The 22,755-nt window shown below is 37.9% G+C and overlaps 1 protein-coding gene across 2 annotated transcripts in view; it reads left to right on the forward strand.

The window, feature by feature from the left end:
* DNAAF6 (dynein axonemal assembly factor 6) overlaps window positions 1–21,159 on the forward strand; it is a 44,284-nt gene extending 23,125 nt beyond the window's left edge. Inside the window, exons 6-7 of one of the 2 annotated variants that reach the window (XM_020880074.2) lie at window positions 15,975–16,060; window positions 20,963–21,159. In XM_020880074.2, coding sequence (XP_020735733.1) covers window positions 15,975–16,060; window positions 20,963–21,092 — 216 coding nt within the window. In that variant the 3' untranslated portion in view covers window positions 21,093–21,159. Of the gene's footprint in view, window positions 1–12,234; window positions 12,496–15,974; window positions 16,061–20,962 lie in introns of those variants that run through there. The other variant, XM_070462176.1, reaches the window with a different exon arrangement.
* The last annotated feature ends 1,596 nt before the right edge of the window (window positions 21,160–22,755 follow it).

The raw sequence follows: 22,755 nt of genomic DNA on the forward strand, positions 1-22,755 counted from the left end.
GAACTTTGTTATGGTAGCCTGAACAGACTCAGATGCCATGAAATTTGGACTTACTGTGGGGTTTAGAGTTCTTAGACATTTTAAAGTGGGTGAGTTAAATGAGTAGATGTATATTTCAGAGCAACTCTATTTTGGCAGATTATGGTGGAGATTATGGTAAGAGATGAGTGTGAGTTTGGGAGACTGGTGATAGGAAAACCAGATGATAGTCAATTGCAGTAGTTCAGGTAAGAGTAATAAGAGCCTGGATTATGGCTGTGGGGACAAAGAGGAAAAAATGGTTTCAGTAGACATTTTGGAGATACAGTTGACTCTTGAACAATGTGGAAATTTAGGGTGCCTGCACTCCATACAGTCAAAAATCTAATTCTGACTTTATAGTTGTCCCTCTACATCTGTGAATCTGCACCCATGGATTCAACCAACTGCAGATGTGTAGTCCTGTAGTATGTATTTATTTAAAATATATATATATACAGATAAGTGGACCCACACAGTTCAAACTCAATGTTGTTCAAGGATCAATTGTAGTATTTTTGAATTAATTAATTTATGGCTGTGCAGGACCTTTGTTGCCACGTGGGCTTTTTTTTTTTTAGTAGTTGCAGTGAGCAGGGGCTACTCCTCACTGCAGTGTGCAGGCTTCTCACTGAGGTGGCTTCTCTTGTAGCAGAGTGTCTCTGAGTGGGCAGGCTTCAGTAGTTGTGGCGTGTGGGCTTCGTTGCTCTGCAGCACGTGGGATCTTCCCAGACCAGGGATCGAACCTGTGTCTCCTGCACTGGCAGGCAGATTCTTTACCACTGAGCCACCAGGGAAGCTCTCAATTGTAGTATTGATAGTATTTAGAAAGTGGTCGAATGTGATGTGTAAGGGAGAAACAGGAGTCAGATTTCTAGCTTGGGTGACTGGGTGAATGGTGATGGCATTAATCAAGATATGGGAAGATAAAGTGGTTTATACCTGGGTAACAGACTTATGTTTTTTAATTCATATTTGCTCATCTGAATTTTCTACATTTTTTATGGCTACTCTGTATTGCTTCTGGAATGAGAGTAAACAGAAGGTGGTTTTGTTTGTTTTTTAGGGATCGGGTATGGAGTACAAAAGAAAGAAGACAGAGTTCTAGAACAAAAATATTAAGTTTGGGCTATACTGAGTTTGAAATACAAATATGTATGGAATTCAAAGATAGAGACTAGAGATGTTGATTTTCAGATTCGTGTTTGTTCTCTGTAGGGGTTAAAATATGCTACCACAGACTGCTGGCTTTGCGTCTGGCTTGGAATGAAGTAGAACTGTTTTTAAGTAGTAAGTGTGTGTGTTTGGAGAGGGGGAAGTATGGAGAGGGATACTAGAAAACTAACAGAAATGGGGCTAATTGAAGACAGAATAGATGACCCTTGGGGAGGCTCAACAATCAGAGACAAAGTTCAAACAGACATTGTAAATTCTCAGTCAATTTCCAGGCTAGGTATTGAAAACTGAGAGATGTTAGCTCAATGAAATTAGGTTGGAATTGTGGCATGGCTTTAAAGATACAAACAATGATGATGGAGAAGCCAGGAAACTGTTGTAGAAGCAAGGGGAGAAGAATGGGAGCCTGCCTACCCCTGACAAACAGGGATGACTGTGGTACCTGACCTCTTGGGTGCCAGCTGGGGAGTGTGAAAAAGGAATTTTAGGTATTAAAAATGTGTAAGGAGGCCTCCCCATAGGACTGTTGACGGTAGGAATGAGAATGGGTGCAGTGGAGAGGTAGGTCAGTGGATTTCCATCTTCACCCATGGGTGTTTAACAGCACACTGTCTCTAAAATCCAAAAATGAATGACTAGGTTTCTTGATTTTCTGCCAAATGGCCCATCATTTGTTCTAGGAGCAGGGACAAGCCAGCAGATGGCTTCATACATACTCTTTTTGAGCTGCAATGGATACATAATATTTTGGTGCTCCTGCTATAATGGATCTCTATTGATAAAGGAACATGCTGATGTGACTTTAAAAACAAGCCATTAAGCCTATTTTTATTTTTCATTGTCACCTCCTCACTGGGATATGAGCCTTACTCCATCTCTAAATCTAACTGGGAATGGAGAGTCAGGGATAGGATGGGAGTCGGTCACCATCTGGCAGACACAATCAGGAGTCACATGTTTATCACACGTATTCATCTCAGAAAGAGCTAGCAATCATTCTGAGCGAAGTGTCTGCACATCCTCTGAGAAGTCACTTATTTTTTAAATGGTATGCTTCTTAAATCCTGATTTCTCTCTTAAGGTTAAAACAGTCATTTTCATTTACTTCTTATAAATAAATAGATTTGGCTGCTTGATAATGGAATGGATTCTCTTTTCCATTTAAAATTCTGGAGAATGGACACCTTTTTTTCTAGGCTTCCTGATTATGCTAACTGTACTTGATTGGTTATATATCAGACTGTGTGGCAGGGAGAAAGATATTTGAGCTGTAATACAATTCCTCATTATCAGCTCCAGGCAGCACAGTAAACCTTCAATTAAATTTCTAACAGTTCTTACAGTAATATACATACATTATAGTTAATATCATAATATTTTTCCATAATGATGGTAGGGGGATGAATACCTCCTTAATAGCTAATCTAACTGTATAGACTTAATACATATCTGATGATGGAAATTATATATATTTAAAGTTTTAAATAATACCAATATTAGTAGAGTTGAAAATAGAAGTCCCCTATAAAACTTCCCAATGGTCCATTAGTTAAGACTCCTCACTCCCACTGCAGGGAATGCAAGTTTGATCCTTGGTTAGGGAAGATCCCACAGGCTGCAGTATGTAGTAAAAAAAAAAAAAAAGTTCCCTGTAATGAGAAAGCTACAGATAGATTGAGGGAGGGGGAGGGAGTTTGAGATGGGCTTAAGGTCATGGATTAAATAAGGGCGAAAGGTCCTATATATATTACTTGATAGCAAAATCAGTAATTTTACATTTTGATCATGTCATTTGGAGGAGGTTTCATCAAATATTTTAATTATATGGTCCAGAATTCTTGAACCAGAACTGGAAGAACATTCTGAATCCATGCAAGCAGATTCACAGATAAACCATAGAAAATATAAATATTTGAGGGATGGATAAAGGAAAGGAATGGAAACAGATATGCAGAGATGGGGAAAACCATAATAGTATCTAGTGCTGCAGAGAAGTAAAGCAGGATTAAGAAGTCTTTGGTGATTTTTGAAAGAGAGCAGCTTCAGAGGCATGATAGGGGTTAACACTGGGTTGCAGAAAGCTGAGAAGTGGATAGGAAATGAGAAAGAGAAGACAGTAAATATAGATTATTCTTTGAGACAGTTTACCAGTGAAAGGGAGGAGAGAGAGGAGATGGGTGGTGAAGAGAAGGCCTGGTTTAGGAATTTTTAAAAATACTTTTCAGTTAATGACAGGAATCCATTCACTTACTCATGTAATATTTATTGAGTGGCTACTGTGTGTCATTAGACTTAATGAACAAACCATAAAGAAGTAGTCATGGTACTGGCCCTTAGGGGACTTCTAGAGTTGGGTAGGGGCTTCTCAAGTGGCTCAGTAGTAAAGAATCTGCCTGCCAATGCAGGAGATGCAAGAGACTCAGGTTTGATCCCTGGGTGGGGAAGATCCTCTGGAGTAGGAAATGGCAACCCACTCCAGTGTTCTTGCCTGGAAAATTCCATGGACAGAGGAACCTGGAGGGCTACAGTCCATGGGGTTGCAAGGAGTCGGACATGACTGAGCATGCACACAGAAATGGGTAAAGGCATTTTTGGCTACAGGATGCTATTGACATTTAGTACTCAGGGGCCAGGGATTCTCTAAATCCTGCAATAAGAGGAACAATCCTAAAAAATGAAGAGTTGTCCTAGACAAAATTAGAAAAACAGAGGTTGAAGACATGAGAATGACCACTCAGCAATATTCTACCCAGTTGATTACTCCTTCCTTCTTTTTAATCTGTCTACTCACAAAACCTAATTCAAAACATGATACATTTATCTCTCTAGCTGATTTGATGTTACTCTTTTACAAACAATACTCAATTTGTAATTGTTTTATATTAAGACCCTGTAACTAAATGAAGTCTGTTTTATCAGAAAACATTTCCCTTTAATCTTAAAGAGTGCTTTTTTAAAATGAGGCACCAACAAGAACTACTTTCAGATGGTACAGAATTTCTTATTTCTTAAAGACTCTGTGGTTGACCACTTTTTCATTAGTTCCCTGTAGCAAGACACTTTCTATTTTATTCTCAACACTTTTTTTCTCTTTAATGACCTCACTCTTCTGGTTTTCCTCCAAAATCTCTGGACATTCCTCATCTCCTTTGCTTCCAGATCACTGGCTCTTCTTCTGCCTGAAGTTCTCTAGGTCTCTGAAAAAGACCTATGTATTATTTCTCTAATATCTTTCTATCTAGTTCCATGGTTTTAAATGCTGTTTATCTGTATAGTCTTAATCTCTTCAATGAGCTTCAGGTTCCTATAACCAACCTCTCACTTGACATCTCCCACTTGTTTAATAGGCGGTGCAAACCTAACATGTCCAAAACAGAACTCTTGTCTTCTCCAAGCCTATTTCCTATTGATCTTCCTCATCTCAAGAGAAGACAACATTCACCCAATTGCACAAGCTAAAAATTTAAACCATTCCTTATTTCTCTTTTCTTTATACCTCATGTGCAATTCATGAACAAGTCTTATCGGTTCTGCTTTCAAAATATATTCTAAATCCATCTAATTGTTATTACCACAACAACTACCATCATCTTTCAAACCACCATCACCTCTCAACTGGACCATTATGATTCTCTCTTGATTCACCTCCCTGTTCCCACTGTTGCTCCTTTGGAAACTTCCCACAGTGTCCAGAGAAATCCTTTTAAAAAGTATCACATCACTCCTTCACTCAGAACCCCTGATGGATTCTTATTGCACTTAGGACAAACTCCAATTCTTTATCTTAATCCTTGAGGTCTTATATGATCTGCCCCTGCATACTCTTCATTTTCATCTCATGCCACATTTTCTTCCTTGTTCATTATGTTCTAGTCACCCTGGCCTTCTTTCTGTTCCTTTAGTATGTCAAGTTATTTCCTGATTCTTGCTGTTCATTCCAGACGGAAGGCTCTTCCTTCAGTTCAGTTCAGTTGCTCAGTCGTGTCCCCATGGACTGCAGCATGCCAGGTCTCCCAGTCCATCACCAACTCCCGGAGTTTACTCAAACTTATGTCCATTGAGTCAGTGATGCCATCCAACCATCTATCTCATCCTCTGTCATCCCCTTCTCCTCCTGCCTTCAATCTTTCCCAGCATCAGGGTCTTTTCAAATGAGTCAGTTCTTCACATCTGATGGCCAAAGTATTGGAGTTTCAGCTTCAGCATCAGTCCTTCCAATGAATATTCAGGACTGATTTCCTTTAGGATGGACTGGTTGGATCTCCTTGCAGTCCAAGGGACTCTCAAGAGTTTTCTCCAACACCACAGTTCAAAAGCATCAATTCTTCGGTGCTCAGCTTTCTTTATAGTCCAACTCTCATATCCATACATGACTATTGGAAAAACCATAGCTTTGACTAGACAGAACTTTGTTGGCAAAGTGATGTTTCTGCTTTTTAATATGCTGTCTAGGTTTGTCATAGCTTTTCTTCCAAGGAGTAAGCGTCTTTTAATTTCATGGCTGCAGTCACCTAGATTTTGGAGCCCCCCAAAAGTAAACTCTGTCACTGTTTCCACATTTCCCTATATATTTGCCATGAAGTCATGGGACCAGATGCCATGATCTTAGTTTTCTGAATGTTGAGCTTTAAGCCAACTTTTTCACTTTCCTCTTTCACTTTCATCAAGAAGCTCTTTAGTTCTTCTTTGCTTTCTGCCATAAGGGTGGTGCCATCTGCATATCTGAGGTTATTGATATTTCTCCTGGCAGTCTTGATTCCAGCTTGTGGTTCATCCAGCCCAGTGTTTCTCATGATATACTCTGCATAGAAGTTAAATAAGCAGAGTGACAGTATACAGCCTTGACGTACTCCTTTCCCAATTTGGAACCAGTCCGTTGTTCCATGTCCAGTTCTAACTGTTACTTCTTGACCTGCATACAGATTTCTCAGGAGGCAGGTCAGGTGGTCTGGTATTCCCATCTCTTTAAGAATTTTCCACAGTTTGTTGTGATCCACACAGTCAAAGGCTTTGGCATAGTCAATAAAGCAGAAGTAGATATAGTTTTTCTGGAACTCTCTTGCTTTTTCAATGATCCAGTGGATGTTGGCAATTTGATCTCTGGTTCCTCTGCCTTTTCTAAATCCAGCTTGAACATCTGGAAGTTCATGGTTCATGTACTGTTGAAGCCTGGCTTGGAGAATTTTGAGCATTACTTTACTAGCATGTGAGATGAATGCAATTGTGTGGTAGTTTGAGCATTCTTTGGCATTGCCTTTCTTTGGGATTGGAATGAAAACTGACCTTTTCCAGTCCTGTGGCCACTGCTGAGTTTTCCAAATTTGCTGGCATATTGAGTGCAGCACTTTCACCTCATCATCTTTTACAATTTGAAATAGCTCAATGGGAATTCCATCACCTCCACTACCTTTGTTCAATTGTAAGGGATTTGATTTAGGTCATACCTGAATGGTCTAGTGGTTTTCCTTGCTTTATTCAATTTCAGTCTGAATTTGGCAATAAGGAGTTCATGATCTGAGCCACAGTCAACTCCCGGTCTTGTTTTTTTTTTTTTTTTTTGCTGACTGTATAGAGCTTCTCTATCTTTGGCTATAAAGAATATAATCAATCTGATTTTGGTATTGACCATCTGGTGATGTCCATGTGTAGAGTCTTCTCTTGTGTTGTTGGAAGAGGGTGTTTGCTATGACCAGTGTGTTCTCTTGGCAAAACTCTGTTAGCCTTTTCCTTGCTTCATTCTGTACTCCAAGGCCAAATTTGCCTGTTGCTCCAGGTATCTCTTGACTTCCTACTTTTGCATTCCAGTCCCCTATGATGAAAGGGACATCTTTTTTTTTTTTGGTGTTCTAGAAGGTCTTGTAGGTCTTCATAGAACCGTTCAACTTCAGCTTCTTCAGCATTACTGGCATTGGCTTGGATTACTGTGATATTGAACGGTTTGCCTTGGAAATGAACAGAGATCATTCTGTTATTTTTGAGATTGCATCCAAATACTGCATTTCAGACTCTTTTGTTGACTATGATGGCTACTCCATTTCTTCTAAGGGATTCTTGCCCACAGTAGTAGATGTAATGGTCATCTGAGTTAAATTCACCCATTCCAGTCCATTTTAGTTCACTGATTCCTAAATGTCAATGTTCACTCTTGCCATCTCCTGTTTGACCACTTCCAATTTGCCTTGATTCATGGACCTAACATTCCAGGTTCCTATGCAATATTGCTCTTTACAGCATCGGACTTTACTTCCATCACCAGTCACATCCACAACTGGGTGTTGTTTTTGCTTTGACTCCGTCTCTTCATTCTTTCTGGAGTTATTTCTCCACTCTTCTCCAGTAGCATATTGGGCACCTATCGACCTGGAGAGTTCATCTTTCAGTGTCTTATCTTTTTGCCTTTTCATACCATTCATGGGGTTCTCAAGGCAAGAATACTGAAGTGGTTTGCCATTCCCTTCTCCAGTGGACCGTTTTGTCAGAACTCTCCACCATGACCTGTCCGTCTTGGGTGGCCCTACATGGCATGGCTCATAGTTTCATTGAATTAGACAAGGCTGTGGTCCATGTGATCAGTTTGGTTAGTTTTCTGTGATTGTGGTTTTCAGTCTGTCTGCCCTCTGATGGAGAAGGATAAGAGGCTTATGGAAGCTTCCTGATGGGAGAGACTGACTGAGGGGGAAACTGGGTCTTGTTCTGATGGGCAGGGCCATGCTCAGTAAATCTTTAATCCAATTTTCTGTTGATGGGTGGAGCTGTGTTCCCTCCCTGTTATTTACCTGGGACCAAACTATGGTGGAGGTAATGAAGATAATGGCGACCTCCTTCAAAGGTCCCATGCACACACTGCTACACTCAGTGCCCCCAACCCTGCAGCAGGCCACTGCTGACCCACGCCTCTGCCAGAGACTCCTGGACACTCACAGGCAAGTCTGGGTCAGTCTCTTGTGGGGTCACTGCTCCTTTCTCCTGGGTCCTGGTGCACACAAGGTTCTGTTTGTGCCCTCCAAGAGTCTGTTTCCCCAGTCCTGTGTAGAGTTCTGGCAGCTCTATGGTGGGGTTAATGGCGACCTCCTCCAAGAGGGCTTATGCCATACCCAGGTCTGCTGCACCCAGCCCAAGTCTGCTGCACCCAGAGCCCCTGCCCCTGCAGCAGTCCACTGCTGACCCGTACCTCCACAGGAGACACTCAGACACAGTTCTGTCTCAGTCTCTGTGGGGTCTCTGGGTCCTGGTGCACACAAGGTTTGTTTGAGCCCTCTGAGCATCTCTGGCGGGTATGGGGTTTGATTCTAAATGTGATTTCACCCCTCCTACTGTCTTGCTGGGGCTTCTCTGCCCTTGGACGTGGGGTATCTCCTCATAGTCGCTCCAGTGCCACACAGCTGCTGCAGCTCCAGCACCACACAGCCACTTCCGCACAGCTCTTCCTTCAGATAATGATAATTTTACCTCCTAATTCTTTCCTGTTGAATTGCATGAGTTAGTACCTCCAGAACTATGTTACATAATAGTAGTAAATAATGGTTTTATTTCTTATTTCTCCCCTTTAGAATATTTCTGATGTTTCCTCATTCACCCTGTGTTGTGTGTTAAGAAACTGTTCATCTATTCTGATTGATCAAATGCCTTTTTAATGTTTATGGAGATCTAGGATATTTTTACTTTTGATCTATTGGTAAATTCCGTTTCTTAATATTGAAACATCTTTGTATAAAGTCATTTACTTAAAACATATTTATTGATTACCTATGATATTCCAGGTACTGTTCTAAGCATTGAGATCCCATAGTAATAAACAAAACACAAATATCACTGTATTCACAAAGCATACTTTCAGTGGGAGAGTTAAATGAACAAAATAAATGCATAAATTTTATTTTACATTGGAAGGTGATTAATGCTATGAAGGGGAAAAAGTAAGGGGAAGTGATAGGGTGTACTAAGGTAGCTATTGGCTTCAGTTTTAAATACTGTGATCAGGGAAGACCTTGCTGAGAAGGCAATTTGTGCAAAGACTTGAAGGCATCTCTCCCCATCAGGAAGTGTGAGGCTAGGATGCTGGAAAGTTTATCTAAGTGGATATTTAAATCACCAATGTTCAAGATACCAGTTAATGTTAGAAATATCAATAGAGAACAAAGAACTATTCTTAGAGAAATAGGTGTAGGAGATCTGACTCAGGAATTGGTAGATGGTGCCAACAAGGAGGGTAATTGGTGGTATAGTATGAAGACATGAGATTTATTTTTATAAAGATGGAAGGAAGCAGAGGCAGACCTAATGATATATGGGAATTGGGAGGGAAAAAAAAGACAGGCACAAATTGAGAAGACTATAAGGGAATCAGTGTCATCAAGGTAAACTAAGGTAAACCATCAGTTAAACTAAGAAAAATTGCAGAGAATATTCGGAGAGGCTTATGAGATAAGGGATGTTGTGCTATGTGTTCCAGAAGATCTAACGGAAGGGTTTCATGAGTTGGTAAGGGGTAGGAAATGGAAATAAAATAGAAGCTAGGAAGACCAGATGGTAATTATTAGGTGATAAGGAAAGACTTAGAACTATCTGAGGCTTCCTGCATTTATTGACAAATAGAGATAAAAAGTATAATGAATTTAGTTCCAACAGTCTCAAAACAGATAATGGCAGTGAGGCTGTGTTTGGGGATAAATATGGGCACCAATGGAAGTATGAAGGTCCTCTAGATGAGTGTTCTTACTCCAGAATGAGCTGGGCTTACTCTGGACTCCTGTGAGAGGAGAGTAATCATGCTCATGATCTTACAAAACAGATATGGCCATATGGTACTGGAATGTTATAGAAAATGTATCCATTACTTTTAAAAGATATCTGTTGGTTTCATATCTTAGTTTTTGAGAACATATACCTCCATATTTTTATTCTCCAGAGGTAAATATTTATACAATTTCAAAGTAGGGGGATCTATCACCTTTAATTTTTTTTTTCATTTTCCTATAGATTATCATTGCTCCTGAGAGTTTTTATAAAATACTACGGTTGCACTGGAAAAAATATCTCACATGTGTTTCCATAGGTAAACAATGGGATGTTAAATCACTGAAGCAATTCAAAATGAGACTTAACCAAATTTTTCTGTTAATCAAAATCTCCTAGTATTTTTGTGTTTCAAATGGAAACTCATATAGTCTTAACTTCTTTGTCGAGAATCAAATATACTGGAGGTGGTTGCTGTATTTCAATTTTTTCTGTATATATTAAGCTTCACCAAAATTTCAGTAGATCACATAGACTAGTCAAGTCACATATATAAAGTATGTATCACTTATTCTTCTGTTCTGGCATTCAGGAAGTGACAGTTCAGGATAAAGCCTAAAATGGTTGATTTCTAACAAACACTTGCTATTTGACTTCATCATTTTGATTTTCAAACAACTTAGAGTATGATCAAAGACACTTATAGAGGACCTGGAAAGTCTATATTAATCACTTACAGATTATAAGAATATACTGTCTTTAAGAACCATCTTGTCATATAAATCTAACATAAGAATAAGACAATAAAGAGGAAATTTAAAAATCAAAATGACAATCTCACATTAATGACCCCACTCCCAAAAGCTTTGGCATACTAAGCTAGCTTTGTTACAACACATAGGGGAGGATAAATGAATGACAGTGAAAACAATTGGTAAGCAATTTGACCTACATTTACCCATTTCCAGGAAAGCCTCAAAGTGAATTCCTAAAGAGACTGAAGAAGTAGTTTTGACTACTCACCTGAAGACAAGCTGAAAGTAGAAAGAAGAAATCTCACAAACTTTAAATTAGTGGACTCTTTTCCTGTTTTATTCACATGGCTGGAAGGCAGAAGTGTAAACTGAAGTTAGTATTGGGTACAGCGGTAGTCATGCTTTGAGATGACCCACAATGATTCTCACCTTCTGATATTCTTCCCTTTGTGTATTCCTCTCTCACATCGAATGGGGCTGACCTGTATAACCACTAGGATATTATAGAAATGAAAGTATACAACTTCTGAGGCTACATTTCTGAAAAAGGCATGCCTTCTGCCTCACACTTTTGGATCATTCACTCAGGGGAGAAGACAGCTGTTGTGTCATAAGGACAGTCAAGACCCTAAGTCCTATTGAGAAGTCCATGTGGTGAAGAACTGATGTTGAAGGAAGGGGAACCCCTTCAAGGGCCCAAGAATGGGCTCTTGTCTAACACTTGGAAATGAATTATCTGAGAGACACACATGCTGACAAAGCAAGAGACTATTGGGAAGGGGTGCCTGGGTGGAGAGTAGCAGGATAAGGCAACATAGAAGAACTTCTCTAGTTTCTGGGTTGTCTCTGGCCAATCATTCTGACTCAGGGTCCTTCCCAATGGTGCATATTGCTCAGCCAAGTGAGAAGGATTCTGGGAGGTTGGTAGGACATATGGACTGGCATCTCCTCTCTCCTTTTGACCTTTCCTGAATTCTTCCTGGTTGGTGGTAGCTTGTTAGTTCCACATTCCTTACCAGGACCTCCTGTTGTAAGATAACTCATACACATGGTTACTATGGTGCCTAGCCAGTGTAGGTTGTTTTGATCAGTGATTCCCTTAACACTGAGGTCTCTTGCCATCATATATGTGAGTGAGTCATCTTGGAGGCAGATTCTCTAGTCCCAATAAAGCTTCAGATATCTGCAGCTCAGCCAATAGCTTGAACACAAACTCATGATAGAACTACCTAAGATAGAACTACCCAACTAAGCCACTTCTGAATTCCTAACCTATGAAATATATATAAGATAATAAACGTTTATTGTTGTTTTTGAGTCATAAATTAAGGAGGGAGGAGGTATAATTGGTTTTGGTTATACAACAATAGATAACTAATAAACAGTAACTATTAGGTTGGTACAAAGGTAATTGCAGTTTTGCATTGTTGAAATTTGCCACTTGATGTTAAAATGCATTCTTAATAAATGTGATTATGTTGTACATCATTTCAATGTGCATTTATCACTTTATGCTTTTTTTTGCTAATTACTTTGCATGCATGCTAAGTCGCTTTGGTCGTGTCCAACTCCTTATGACCACATGGACTGCAGCTCACCAGGCTCCTCTGTCCATGGGGGTTCTCCAAGCAAGAATACTGGAGTGGGTTGCCATGCCCTTCTCGACCCAGGGAAATGACTTATTACTTGCTGTTTATTTTATATTTATTTTAGACTATGGAAATGATGTTAGACAAAAAGCAAATTCAAGCGATTTTCTTATTTGAGTTCAAAATGGGTTGTAAAGCAGCAGAGACAACTCGCAACATCAACAACACATTTGGCCCAGGAACTGCTAATGAATGTACAGTGCAGTGGTGGTTCAAGAAGTTTTGCAAAGGAGATGAGAGCCTTGAAGATGAGGAGCATAGTGGCCAGCCATCAGAAGTTGACAACAATCAGTTGAAAGGATCATTGAAGCTGATCCTCTTACAGCTACACAAGAAGTTGCCAAAGAACTCAACATCAACCATTCTATGGTCGTTCAGCATTTGAAGCAAATTGGAAAGGTGAAAAGCTTGATAAGTGGGTGTCTCATGAGCTGATTGCAAATTTTAAAAAAATCATTTTGTCATGTCGTCTTCTCTTATTCTTCGCAACAACAAACCATTTCTCAATCAGATTGTGGCGTGTGACAAAAAGTGAATTTTATATGACAACTGGCAATGACCAGCTCAGTGGTTGGACCAAGAAGCTCCAAAGCACTTCCCAAAGCCAAACTTGCACCAAAAAAAGGTCATGGTCACTGGTGGTCTGCTGCCAGTCTGATCCACTACAGCTTTCTGAATCCAGCAAAACCATTACATCTGAGAAGTATGCTCAGCAAATCAATGAGATGCACTGAAAACTGCAACACCTGCAGCTGGCATTGGTCAACAGAAAGGGCCCAATTCTTCACGACAATGCCTGACTGCATGTCACACAACCAGCACTTCAAAAGTTGAACGAATTGGGCTATGAAGTTTTGCCTCATCTGCCATATTCACCTGACCTCTTGCCAACTGACTACCACTTCTTCAAGCATCTTGACAACTTTTTGCAGGGAAAATGCTTCCACAACCAGCAGGATGTAGAAAATGTTTTCCAAGAGTTCATCAAATCCCTCGAAGCATGGATTTTATGCTACAGGGATAAACAAACTTATTTCTTGTTGGCAAAAGTGTGTTGATGGTCCCTATTTTGATTAATAAAGATGTGTTTGAACCTAGTTATAATGATTTAAATTCAGTTTGACAGATCACCAGCCCAGGTTGGATGCATGAGACAAGTGCTCGGGCCTGGTGCACTGGGAAGACCCAGAGGGATCGGGTAGAGAGGGAGGTGGGAGGGGGGATCGGGATGGGGAATACATGTAAATCCATGGCTGATTTCATGTCAATGTATGACAAAAACCACTACAATATTGCAAAGTAATTAGCCTCCAACTAATAAATGAAAAAAAAGGAAAATTTGCCAATGAAATTTTTATCAGTTTTCCTTAGTTACCTATTAAAATAATTTTTCTTTGAAATGAATTCAATTTGTATCCTATGTAAAGAGAGGAACATCAATTCCTTTGGTCAGTGAAATACTCTGTTTACTAATAATGGACACATTAGGTCTTGGGTACAGTCAGTTCTAAGTCAATAATAGCCATGTCTATTTTCCAGGTATTCATTAAAAGTATTTTTGAAGAAGTCTGATTCATGTTTCAGGAGGAGTCTTTCTGTTGACTCTTCATTGACTCTTCTACTTTATGAGATATTAATGTGTACCATTACACTTAATTTGTTCTTTCTTCTGTCTCTCCTCTGAAACCATTTTAGTACACAATTTTAATTTCCTCAAGAGGAAAAATTACTGAGTTGTTTCTGAATTACCCTTCACTAGACTTGCAAACAGTTTTAAGAACCACTTTGAAGTTTCTACCCAAAAGTTGTATCAAAATTTCATGTAAGTCATTTTTTTAAACTCAAATGTCATTTCAACCCTGGGGAAATAATCTTTTACCTTGAAAGATATAAACATTTCAAACTAAAGAAAAATTTTTGTATTTCTGAGTCCAAGTGAAATGAGTCATCTGGCAACTAAAGAACATCTCAACCCGACTATCCTATCTGAATGTTACTGTGGTAAAAATTGGTCTTTCTTGTCCAATAGACTGCTCATTTAATTTGAGGTAGAACTCTCATTAAAAGCATCCCTATTTTAGAAGATTTGAATTTTCAAAATATAAATTAGGAGGTAATTCTTTGTTTAATGAAAATATGAACCAAAGGATGCATTTAGATGGTAGGACCTCTAGAGTTCTATTTACAAATGTTTGTTTATATACAGATTTAATAAAGTAAAATATAACTCACAGACATGTATTTATTCACATACTTTATATGTGAAAACACTATTGCCTATTTTAAGCTTCTTGTAAGAAATTCTGATTTTTCCCACTATTTATTTGATATGTATTTCCTTCATAATGTATTGCTTTTATCCTTGCTATTCCAGCTCTGAACTCAACAGATGTTCAGTATTTCAAGTCTTCTAGCTCATATTAGTGAAGACTTCATAATTTAACTTAAACTTGTTTATGGAAACTATATGCCAAGAGAGATCAACTTCTATTGAAAAGAGAATGGATTAGAGTTAGAGATGAGACTTTGTATTGTGATAAAATACACATAATATACAATTTACCATTAGTGACATGTAGTGTGCTCACAATGTTGCACAACCATCACCACTATCTAATTCCAGAAAATTTTCATCAACCCCAAAGGAAATCCTTTTGTCACACCTCTTTTCTCCTTCCCTAGTCCCTCCAGTAACCACCAATCTGTTTTCATTCTCTATAGATTTGCCTATTCTGGATATTCCAGATAACTAGAATCCTACAATATGTGACTTTTTAGCTTAATGTTTTCAAGGATCATTCATGTAATAGTACTTCCTTCCATTTTATGGCTGAATAATACTCCACGGTAGGGATAGACCACATTTTGTTTATCCATTCATCAGTTGATGGACATTTGGGTTGTTTGTACCTTTTGGCTATTGTGAATAATGCTGCCATGAACAAAAACATGTGCATATTTTTGTTTGAGTGGTTGTTTTTAATGCTCTTGAATACACACACACACACACACACACTCAGGAGTTGAATTGCTGGGCCATGGGGTAATTGAGATGAGACAGTTTTGAGTGAAATCTTACTAAATCAATAAATAGTCCCTTTTTTGAGTAGTGGTCATATTGTTTCTCTTTTGTTATGTTAGCAAGTTTTCTGGACTCCTACCTTTCTCTAGGAAATGTGGCATGGGAGTTTATGCCTGAAGACTACAACGTAGCGTCACCAACCCACACCGAACAAGCATCACCAACCCACATGCAACATGAGAATTAACCATTTTTTATCCAAAGTACCCAGTGATATAAAGGAAGTGGAAGGTTCTCAGCTCTAGCAGGTGTGCTAGCATGCACCTTCAAGCAATGAAGGTACTGGCATGTAACCAAAGTGTTTCAATAATAACTTTGGAGGCAGATAATCTTAGTCAAATTACAGATGGTTGCCTTGGTTCACTCACTTTGTATCTTGGTTTCTCCATCCGTAAAATGAAGGTAATAAACACTGCTTCTCAAGATTGTTATAAGAGCAGAGTCTGGCACATAGTTGGCACTTAAATAAATTTTAGTTCTCATTCCCTCTTATTTTATTGGACTCTTCAAATTGTTCTTCAAGACAACAGTATTTTTCTTCCCATTTTTTTCTTTCAGGTGAAAATTAAACTGCCAAACACCAACCCTTCTGATATTAAAATCGACATTCAGGAGACGATCTTTGACCTCCGTACTCCTAATAAGTGAGTAAAACTTGGAGCTAGAATAATGAATGTCATAATGTTAATGAATCTTTAGTCAATATCCTTTATAAAAGTGTAAGGTGGAGAGGGAGGTGGGAGGGGGGACCGGGATGGGGAATACATGTAAATCCATGGCTAATTCATTTCAATGTATGACAAAAACCACTGCAATGATGTAAAGTAATTAGCCTCCAACTAATAAAAATAAATGAAAAAAAAAGTGTATGTAGTTATTTTGTATCACCCCCAAAGTCAGAAGAAAAGTGAAAAAGTCAGTTAATCATTCAGATGTTTGATCTGGTTAATATAAACATAAATGTATTTGTAAATACTTAGATTTTTTACCACTTTGCATGCATAGATTTGGAGTAGGTTGATACCACCAAAACATAGTCCCTGACATTCAGATGCAGTTTGCTTATCTGTGAGGAAAAATAGCTAGAGGTGAAAATCTCTTAAGTTGTAAGTCTTGTGTGTGATATTTTGGTACAGTGATGGCATGAAAGAAGCAATCTTTAAACATTTTGGATATTGTGGGGCTCTAAAGTTGTTTGATTATATTCATCTGAAAATCAATGAAAAGTCTTAAAACAAAAATCTAACAGCTAATTTATCACTGGATCCTCAAGTTGCATGAATACATTTTAAATTAATGCAGGTGATAATGGAATAATTCAATTAAACATTTGATATTTTCAAAAATAGTCTTGTGATTATACAAGTTCAAATCATGTTCCCCAAACACAATATATAAGGTAAAATTGTGATAAAATGTTTACCCGGAAACCTGGATAAACCAACCCTGTCTCTCAAAACTAACTATATAAGGAGGGAATTGATAGAACCTGGCATGTGCTAGATAAAATATCTGAATATCTCACTGCTTTGTTCACTTTTCAGCTGGATGTATAGCAGTTAGCACACTTGGTTGACTGCAGTGGTCCTTTCTCTGTTGACTCATAGACATTTCAAAATGGGTGTGGGGAGCAGTCAGCTGCTAGCATATTATCTTCCTTCTGTTATCAGTACCTATAGTTCTTCTTTGTTGATCATAGGGCTTTGGGAAAATAATAAAATTAGACCTCTGCTACAAAAGACTTCTATGTGTAAACACACCAATGTACACGTGTAGCTTAACCTTGATTTCTACAATAGAGGAATTTAACCACAAATTACCTACAGAGAAATACATAGCAAATATTTTCTCCTTACTTAATATAATTTAAAAATGTATTCACTCAAAAATTGTTTCATATTATGAAAATCACATTCCTTATTCTCACCATTGACATCAAGGAGTATAGTAGTTTCTTCATTACATGCTGTACGCGTATTTACTCTTTCCACACAACCTTTGCAAGGAAAGTTGGTTAAATGAACAGTCAATCTTCCATGATATTTGCGCACTTGTTAAAAGCACAGACATATCTACACACCATGAAGTTAATTTCCATTCCCATAGTGGTTCTCACTGTCTCCATCAATCTTTAGGCAACTGCTCTGGCTATGCTGTCATTCCAGATATCTTTCAAAGCCCACTAAAAGACTCACACAGAGATATTTTTCCATATAGAAATTGGGCCACAGTAGGTCACTTGGATCATACAGTACTTATATATTAAATGTTCAGCACATAAAAGTACTGTCTGTTAAGAAAAAGATCATTCATTAAGATAGAAGAGAGAAGATAGAATTAAAATTTTTATCACTTTTCCTGAAAACTCGAACATTCTTTGAAGCCCTGTTATTATCTGAACTTGTATTATTGGAAATGTGTCTTGCTTTGAGTTCGTCAATATTCACATCTACTTTCTTTAGTTTCTAACTTTGACACCCTGTAACACTATGCTTACTGGTTTCAAGAAGCATTACAGTGGACATTCTGCTCATGAACCTATAAGGGAAAACAAGTGGAATTATTTTAACTAAATTGACTAGATATCAGTCTATTGATAGTCAATTGCATTAAAATTATGAATAAAACCCAGATTTTTAGCATTATAGAATGAAAAGAAATGTTTGCTGAATCCTTCCTTTTAAAAAACTGGTTGTTTTGGCATATGGATTCCCAACAGGGTAGATAGAAAGGAGGAAAGATAGAGGAAATTGTATAATGTCTCAAAATCTCCTGACTTTATCTTCATATGGGGTTTCATTATTTTTTAAGATGGATTCTAAGAATTTCATCAATGAATTCCTTGAATGTGATAATAAAAACACATTCTAAAGATAAATATGAGTTAATTTCTGGTTGTGTGTTACTTTAGATTATCTCACCTTTGCTGTGCTCCTTTGATTTAGATTGAGTTGACTGATATTCAAAGACATAAACACCTAAAAAAAAGTTTTCTAAATGGAATAGTGAATTGCAGCTCAGTAGCTGTTTCTGCTTTCTTTGAAAATAGTTATGTCTCCAACAGGAAACCTTAAAAAAGCCATGTCTTTTTTAAGCCCAGATATGTAAATCAAATAATTCATAAAATACATAAAATAAAAAGTGCATTATGTGAATATGCACAGAACAAGGTTGTTGTATATTTAAATCTCTTGGCAAGAAACATCAACTTGAATTCTCTAATATAAATGTAAGCATGTAAGTCTCTAAACTTGAATTAACTGTATAGATAATTTTTTTGTTTTTACTTTCATATATTATTATTTGCATTTAAATAATTTCTAAGGAAAAGCAACACTTGGAGAGACATTTTTTTTACTTTTTATTTTATATTGGAGTATAGCCAATTAACAATGTTGTGATAGCTTCAGGTGGACAGCAAAGGGACTCAGCCATACATATACATGTATCCATTCTCCCCCAAACTCCTCTCCCATCCAGGCTACCACATAACATTGAGCAGAGTTCCCTGTGCTACATAGTAGGACCTTGTTGGTCATCCATTTAACACTGGATAAACATTTGATCAGTGACTAAACTTCAGTTTCTTAAAAAGCAAATATTTTTCAATGTAAAGGCAGAGAGATTGGGTTTAAATGTTCACTCATATTCTATAATAGTACTGATCTATATTAGTTATTCAAATATCATTTTGTAGTGACCTGTTTGCTTTTCATTCATTTATTCATTCACTCAACAAATAATACTTTCCTTCTTTTAAGAGCCTATATAAGTTTCTACTCTACACAGTTTCTACTCAAAATTTTCGTATGTGAAGCTATACTACTAAGGACTAGACAGAACTTTAGGGATGGATGGATCATTCCAATGGCCACTGTCTGTTTTTGAATTTATTTCTCTCTGGACAGAGAAGTGCACATTATCATTGGAACTTCTTCAGCTGATTTATAGTTGTCTTTTAGTGCAATGAAACTGTCACCACTGAGCTTTGCTTTCTTTTATAAGTGAATATATTATCATTTGTAGAATAAGGGATGAAGCAAATCTAACTCTAGTACAACCTATATTGTAAACAACTTTAAAAAGATGGACTCTCAGGAACTCCCTGGCTGTCCAGTGGTTAGAACTTGACACTTTCACTTCCAAGGGCCTGGTTTAATCCCTGGTCAGGGAACTAAGATCCTGCAAGCTTCATGGCACAGTCAAAAAAAAAAAAAAAAAGGTGGACTCTACATGGTTTTTCCACCTACTTTTTTTTAAAGATTCCAAATATTACAGGGTATATTAAAATACATTGCGATTTCATTACTTCAAATGGAGAGAATTGTTTCTCCTACCCCAAATATCTGGAATGGAACAAAAGTAACAGAAAACTTCTCCTTTAGATTCCAAAGCTGTGTGATAAATACTTTTAATGAGCCCAGTTTCCTGAATTTAGGTCTTTGCAAATGAATAATGAGATTGATTTTCGAGGATTTTGTTTTCAAATACTAGTTCTTTGTACAAGTATTCAATAAATACTCCCTAAAAATTACCCAAAGTACCATATTCCTTTACCGATTTGGATCTTATACCTTCTAAAAGAACTTTTCTGTCCACTTTCTATAGAGATCCTCAAGCCTTCTCTATTGAGAATGTGAAGTAACAAGTGCTTCATGTAATTAATTTTCTTCAGATACCAGCATGTGCTGACCCCATGCATAATTCAGATTCATACCATTATGACATATTTATGGATGTCTCATCCCAGCCATGCGTCTGAAGCATACAGCTATCCAACAACAGAGCCATAAACCACAAACTACCCTCAGCAGTCTCTCACAGGAAATTTCTGTCAATGTAAAGTAGAAAGAACCAGAGGCAAGCAAAAGAAAGCACTTTCATTGATTTGGTATTGAAATCACTGCAGGCCTGAGTTTCAATAACTACACCTGGAATAGAGACTCAGTTTAAAGTAGTGTTAGCAGAATTATTGTAGAACTATTCGAATTTCAGATTTCTGTCAGGCAGTCACATTTCTTCTACACATAAGGATGACTGGCAACAGATCTACCCAAACAACTTAAAGTTGCAGTGGTTCTATTTCTATGTGAATAAACATAGCCTGAGACTATGTTTATGTAATGCAAAATGAAGTCAATTTAGAAAAAAGCTTGCTTGCTTGTTAAGTCACTTCAGTCGTGTCTGACTCTTTGTGACTCTATGGACTGTAGCCTGCCAGGCTCCTCTGTCCATGGGATTCTCCAGGCAAGAATGCTGGAGTGGGTTACCATGCCCTCCTCCAGGGGATCTTCCCCAACCTGGTATCAAATCCAAGTCTCTTAGTCTCCTGCATTGAGAGGTGATCCAAACTGCTGCTTGGATTTTGAGGGCCAAAAAATATGGTATACTGTTTGTGTTAATTAGGCATATTTCTGATTCAGTATTCATACTGTCTAGTTTTTTGGTTCCTAACATTGTGATGGTATATATTGCTTCCCATTGCTTTTATTTAAAGTGGTATCTTCTTGATATCACTGATTCTAGGTTTTCATTTTGTTTTTCAGGAAGCTGCTTGTAACCCTTCCCCATCCTGTGGACTGCAGCAGTGCGAAAGCCTTCTATATCCTCGATACTGAGACTCTCGAAGTCACCATGACTATGAAACGAGAGTTGGATTTCATTAATTTCTTCTGAAACAGTATGGACAAGGATGAAAAGTGGCAAAAAACACTGATTAAAAAATAAATAACTGAAAAAATTAGTTAATGTTTTCTGTCTTTATTATTCTGACATTTTTTTGCTTTATCTGTTAGTTTTTTAAAATTTTTTACTTTTTATTTATTTTTTTTTCATTTATTTTTATTAGTTGGAGGCTAATTACTTTACAATATTGTAGTGGTTTCTGCCATACATTGACATGAATCAACCATGGATTTACATGTGTTCCCCATCCTGATCCCCCCTCTCACCTCCCTCCCCATCCCATCCCTTTGGGTCTTCCCAGTGCACCAGCCCTGAGCACTTGTCTCATGCATCCAACCTAGGCTGGCGATCTGTTTCACACTTGATAATATACATGTTTCAATGCTATTCTCTCAGATCATCCCACCCTCGCCTTCTCCCACAGAGTCCAAAAGTCTGTTCTATACATCTGTGTCTCTTTTTCTGTCCTGCATATAAGGTTATTGTTACCATCTTTTTAAATTCCATATATATGTGTTAGTATACTGTATTGGTATTTTTCTTTCTGGCTTACATCACTCTGTATAATGGGCTCCAGTTTCATCCACCTCACCAGAACCAACTCAATTGTATACTTTTTGATGGCTGAGTAATATTCCATAGTGTATATGTACCACAGCTTTCTTATCCATTCGTCTGCTGATGAGCATCTAGGTTGCTTCCATGTCCTAGCTATTATAAACAGTGCTGTGATGAACATTGGGGTACACGTGTCTCTTTCAGATCTGGTTTCCTTGGTGTGTATGCCCAGGAGTGGGATTACTGGGTCATATGGCAGTTCTATTTCCAGTTTTTTAAGGAATCTCCACACTGTTCTCCATAGTGGCTGTACTAGTTTGCATTCCCACCAACAGTGTAAGAGGGTTCCCTTTTCTCCACACCCTCTCCAGCATTTATTGCTTGTAGACTTTTGGATAGCAGCCATTCTGACTGGCATGAAATGGTACCTCATTGAGGTTTTGATTTGCATTTCTCTGATAATGAGTGATGTTGAGCATCTTTTCATGTGTTTGTTAGCCATCTGTATGTCTTCTTTGGAGAAATGTCTGTTTAGTTCTTTGGCCAATGTTTTGATTGGGTCATTTATTTTTCTGGAATTGAACTGCAGGAGTTGCTTGTATATTTTTGAGATTAATCCTTTGTTGCTTCATTTGCTATTATTTTCTCCCATTCTGAAGGCTGTCTTTTCACCTTACTTATAGTTTCCTTTGTTGTGCAAAAGCTTTTAAGTTTCATTAGGTCCCATTTGTTTATTTTTGCTTTTATTTCCAATATTCTGGGAGGTGGGTCATAGAGGATCTTGCTGTGATTTATGTCAGAGAGTGTTTTGCCTATGTTCTCCTCTAGGGGTTTTATAGTTTCTGGTCTTACATTTAGATCTTTAATCCATTTTGAGTTTATTTTTGTGTATGGTGTTAGAAAGTGTTCTAGTTTCATTCTTTTACAAGTGGTTGACCAGTTTTCCCAGCACCACTTGTTAAAGAGATTGTCTTTTCTCCATTGTATATTTTTGCCTCCTTTGTCAAAGATAAGGTGTCCATAGGTGCGTGGATTTATCTCTGGGCTTTCTATTTTGTTCCATTGATCTATATTTCTGTCTTTGTGCCAGTACCAT

The sequence above is a fragment of the Odocoileus virginianus genome, unplaced genomic scaffold (assembly GCF_023699985.2).
Source record: "Odocoileus virginianus isolate 20LAN1187 ecotype Illinois unplaced genomic scaffold, Ovbor_1.2 Unplaced_Scaffold_1, whole genome shotgun sequence".
NCBI lineage: Eukaryota > Metazoa > Chordata > Mammalia > Artiodactyla > Cervidae > Odocoileus > Odocoileus virginianus.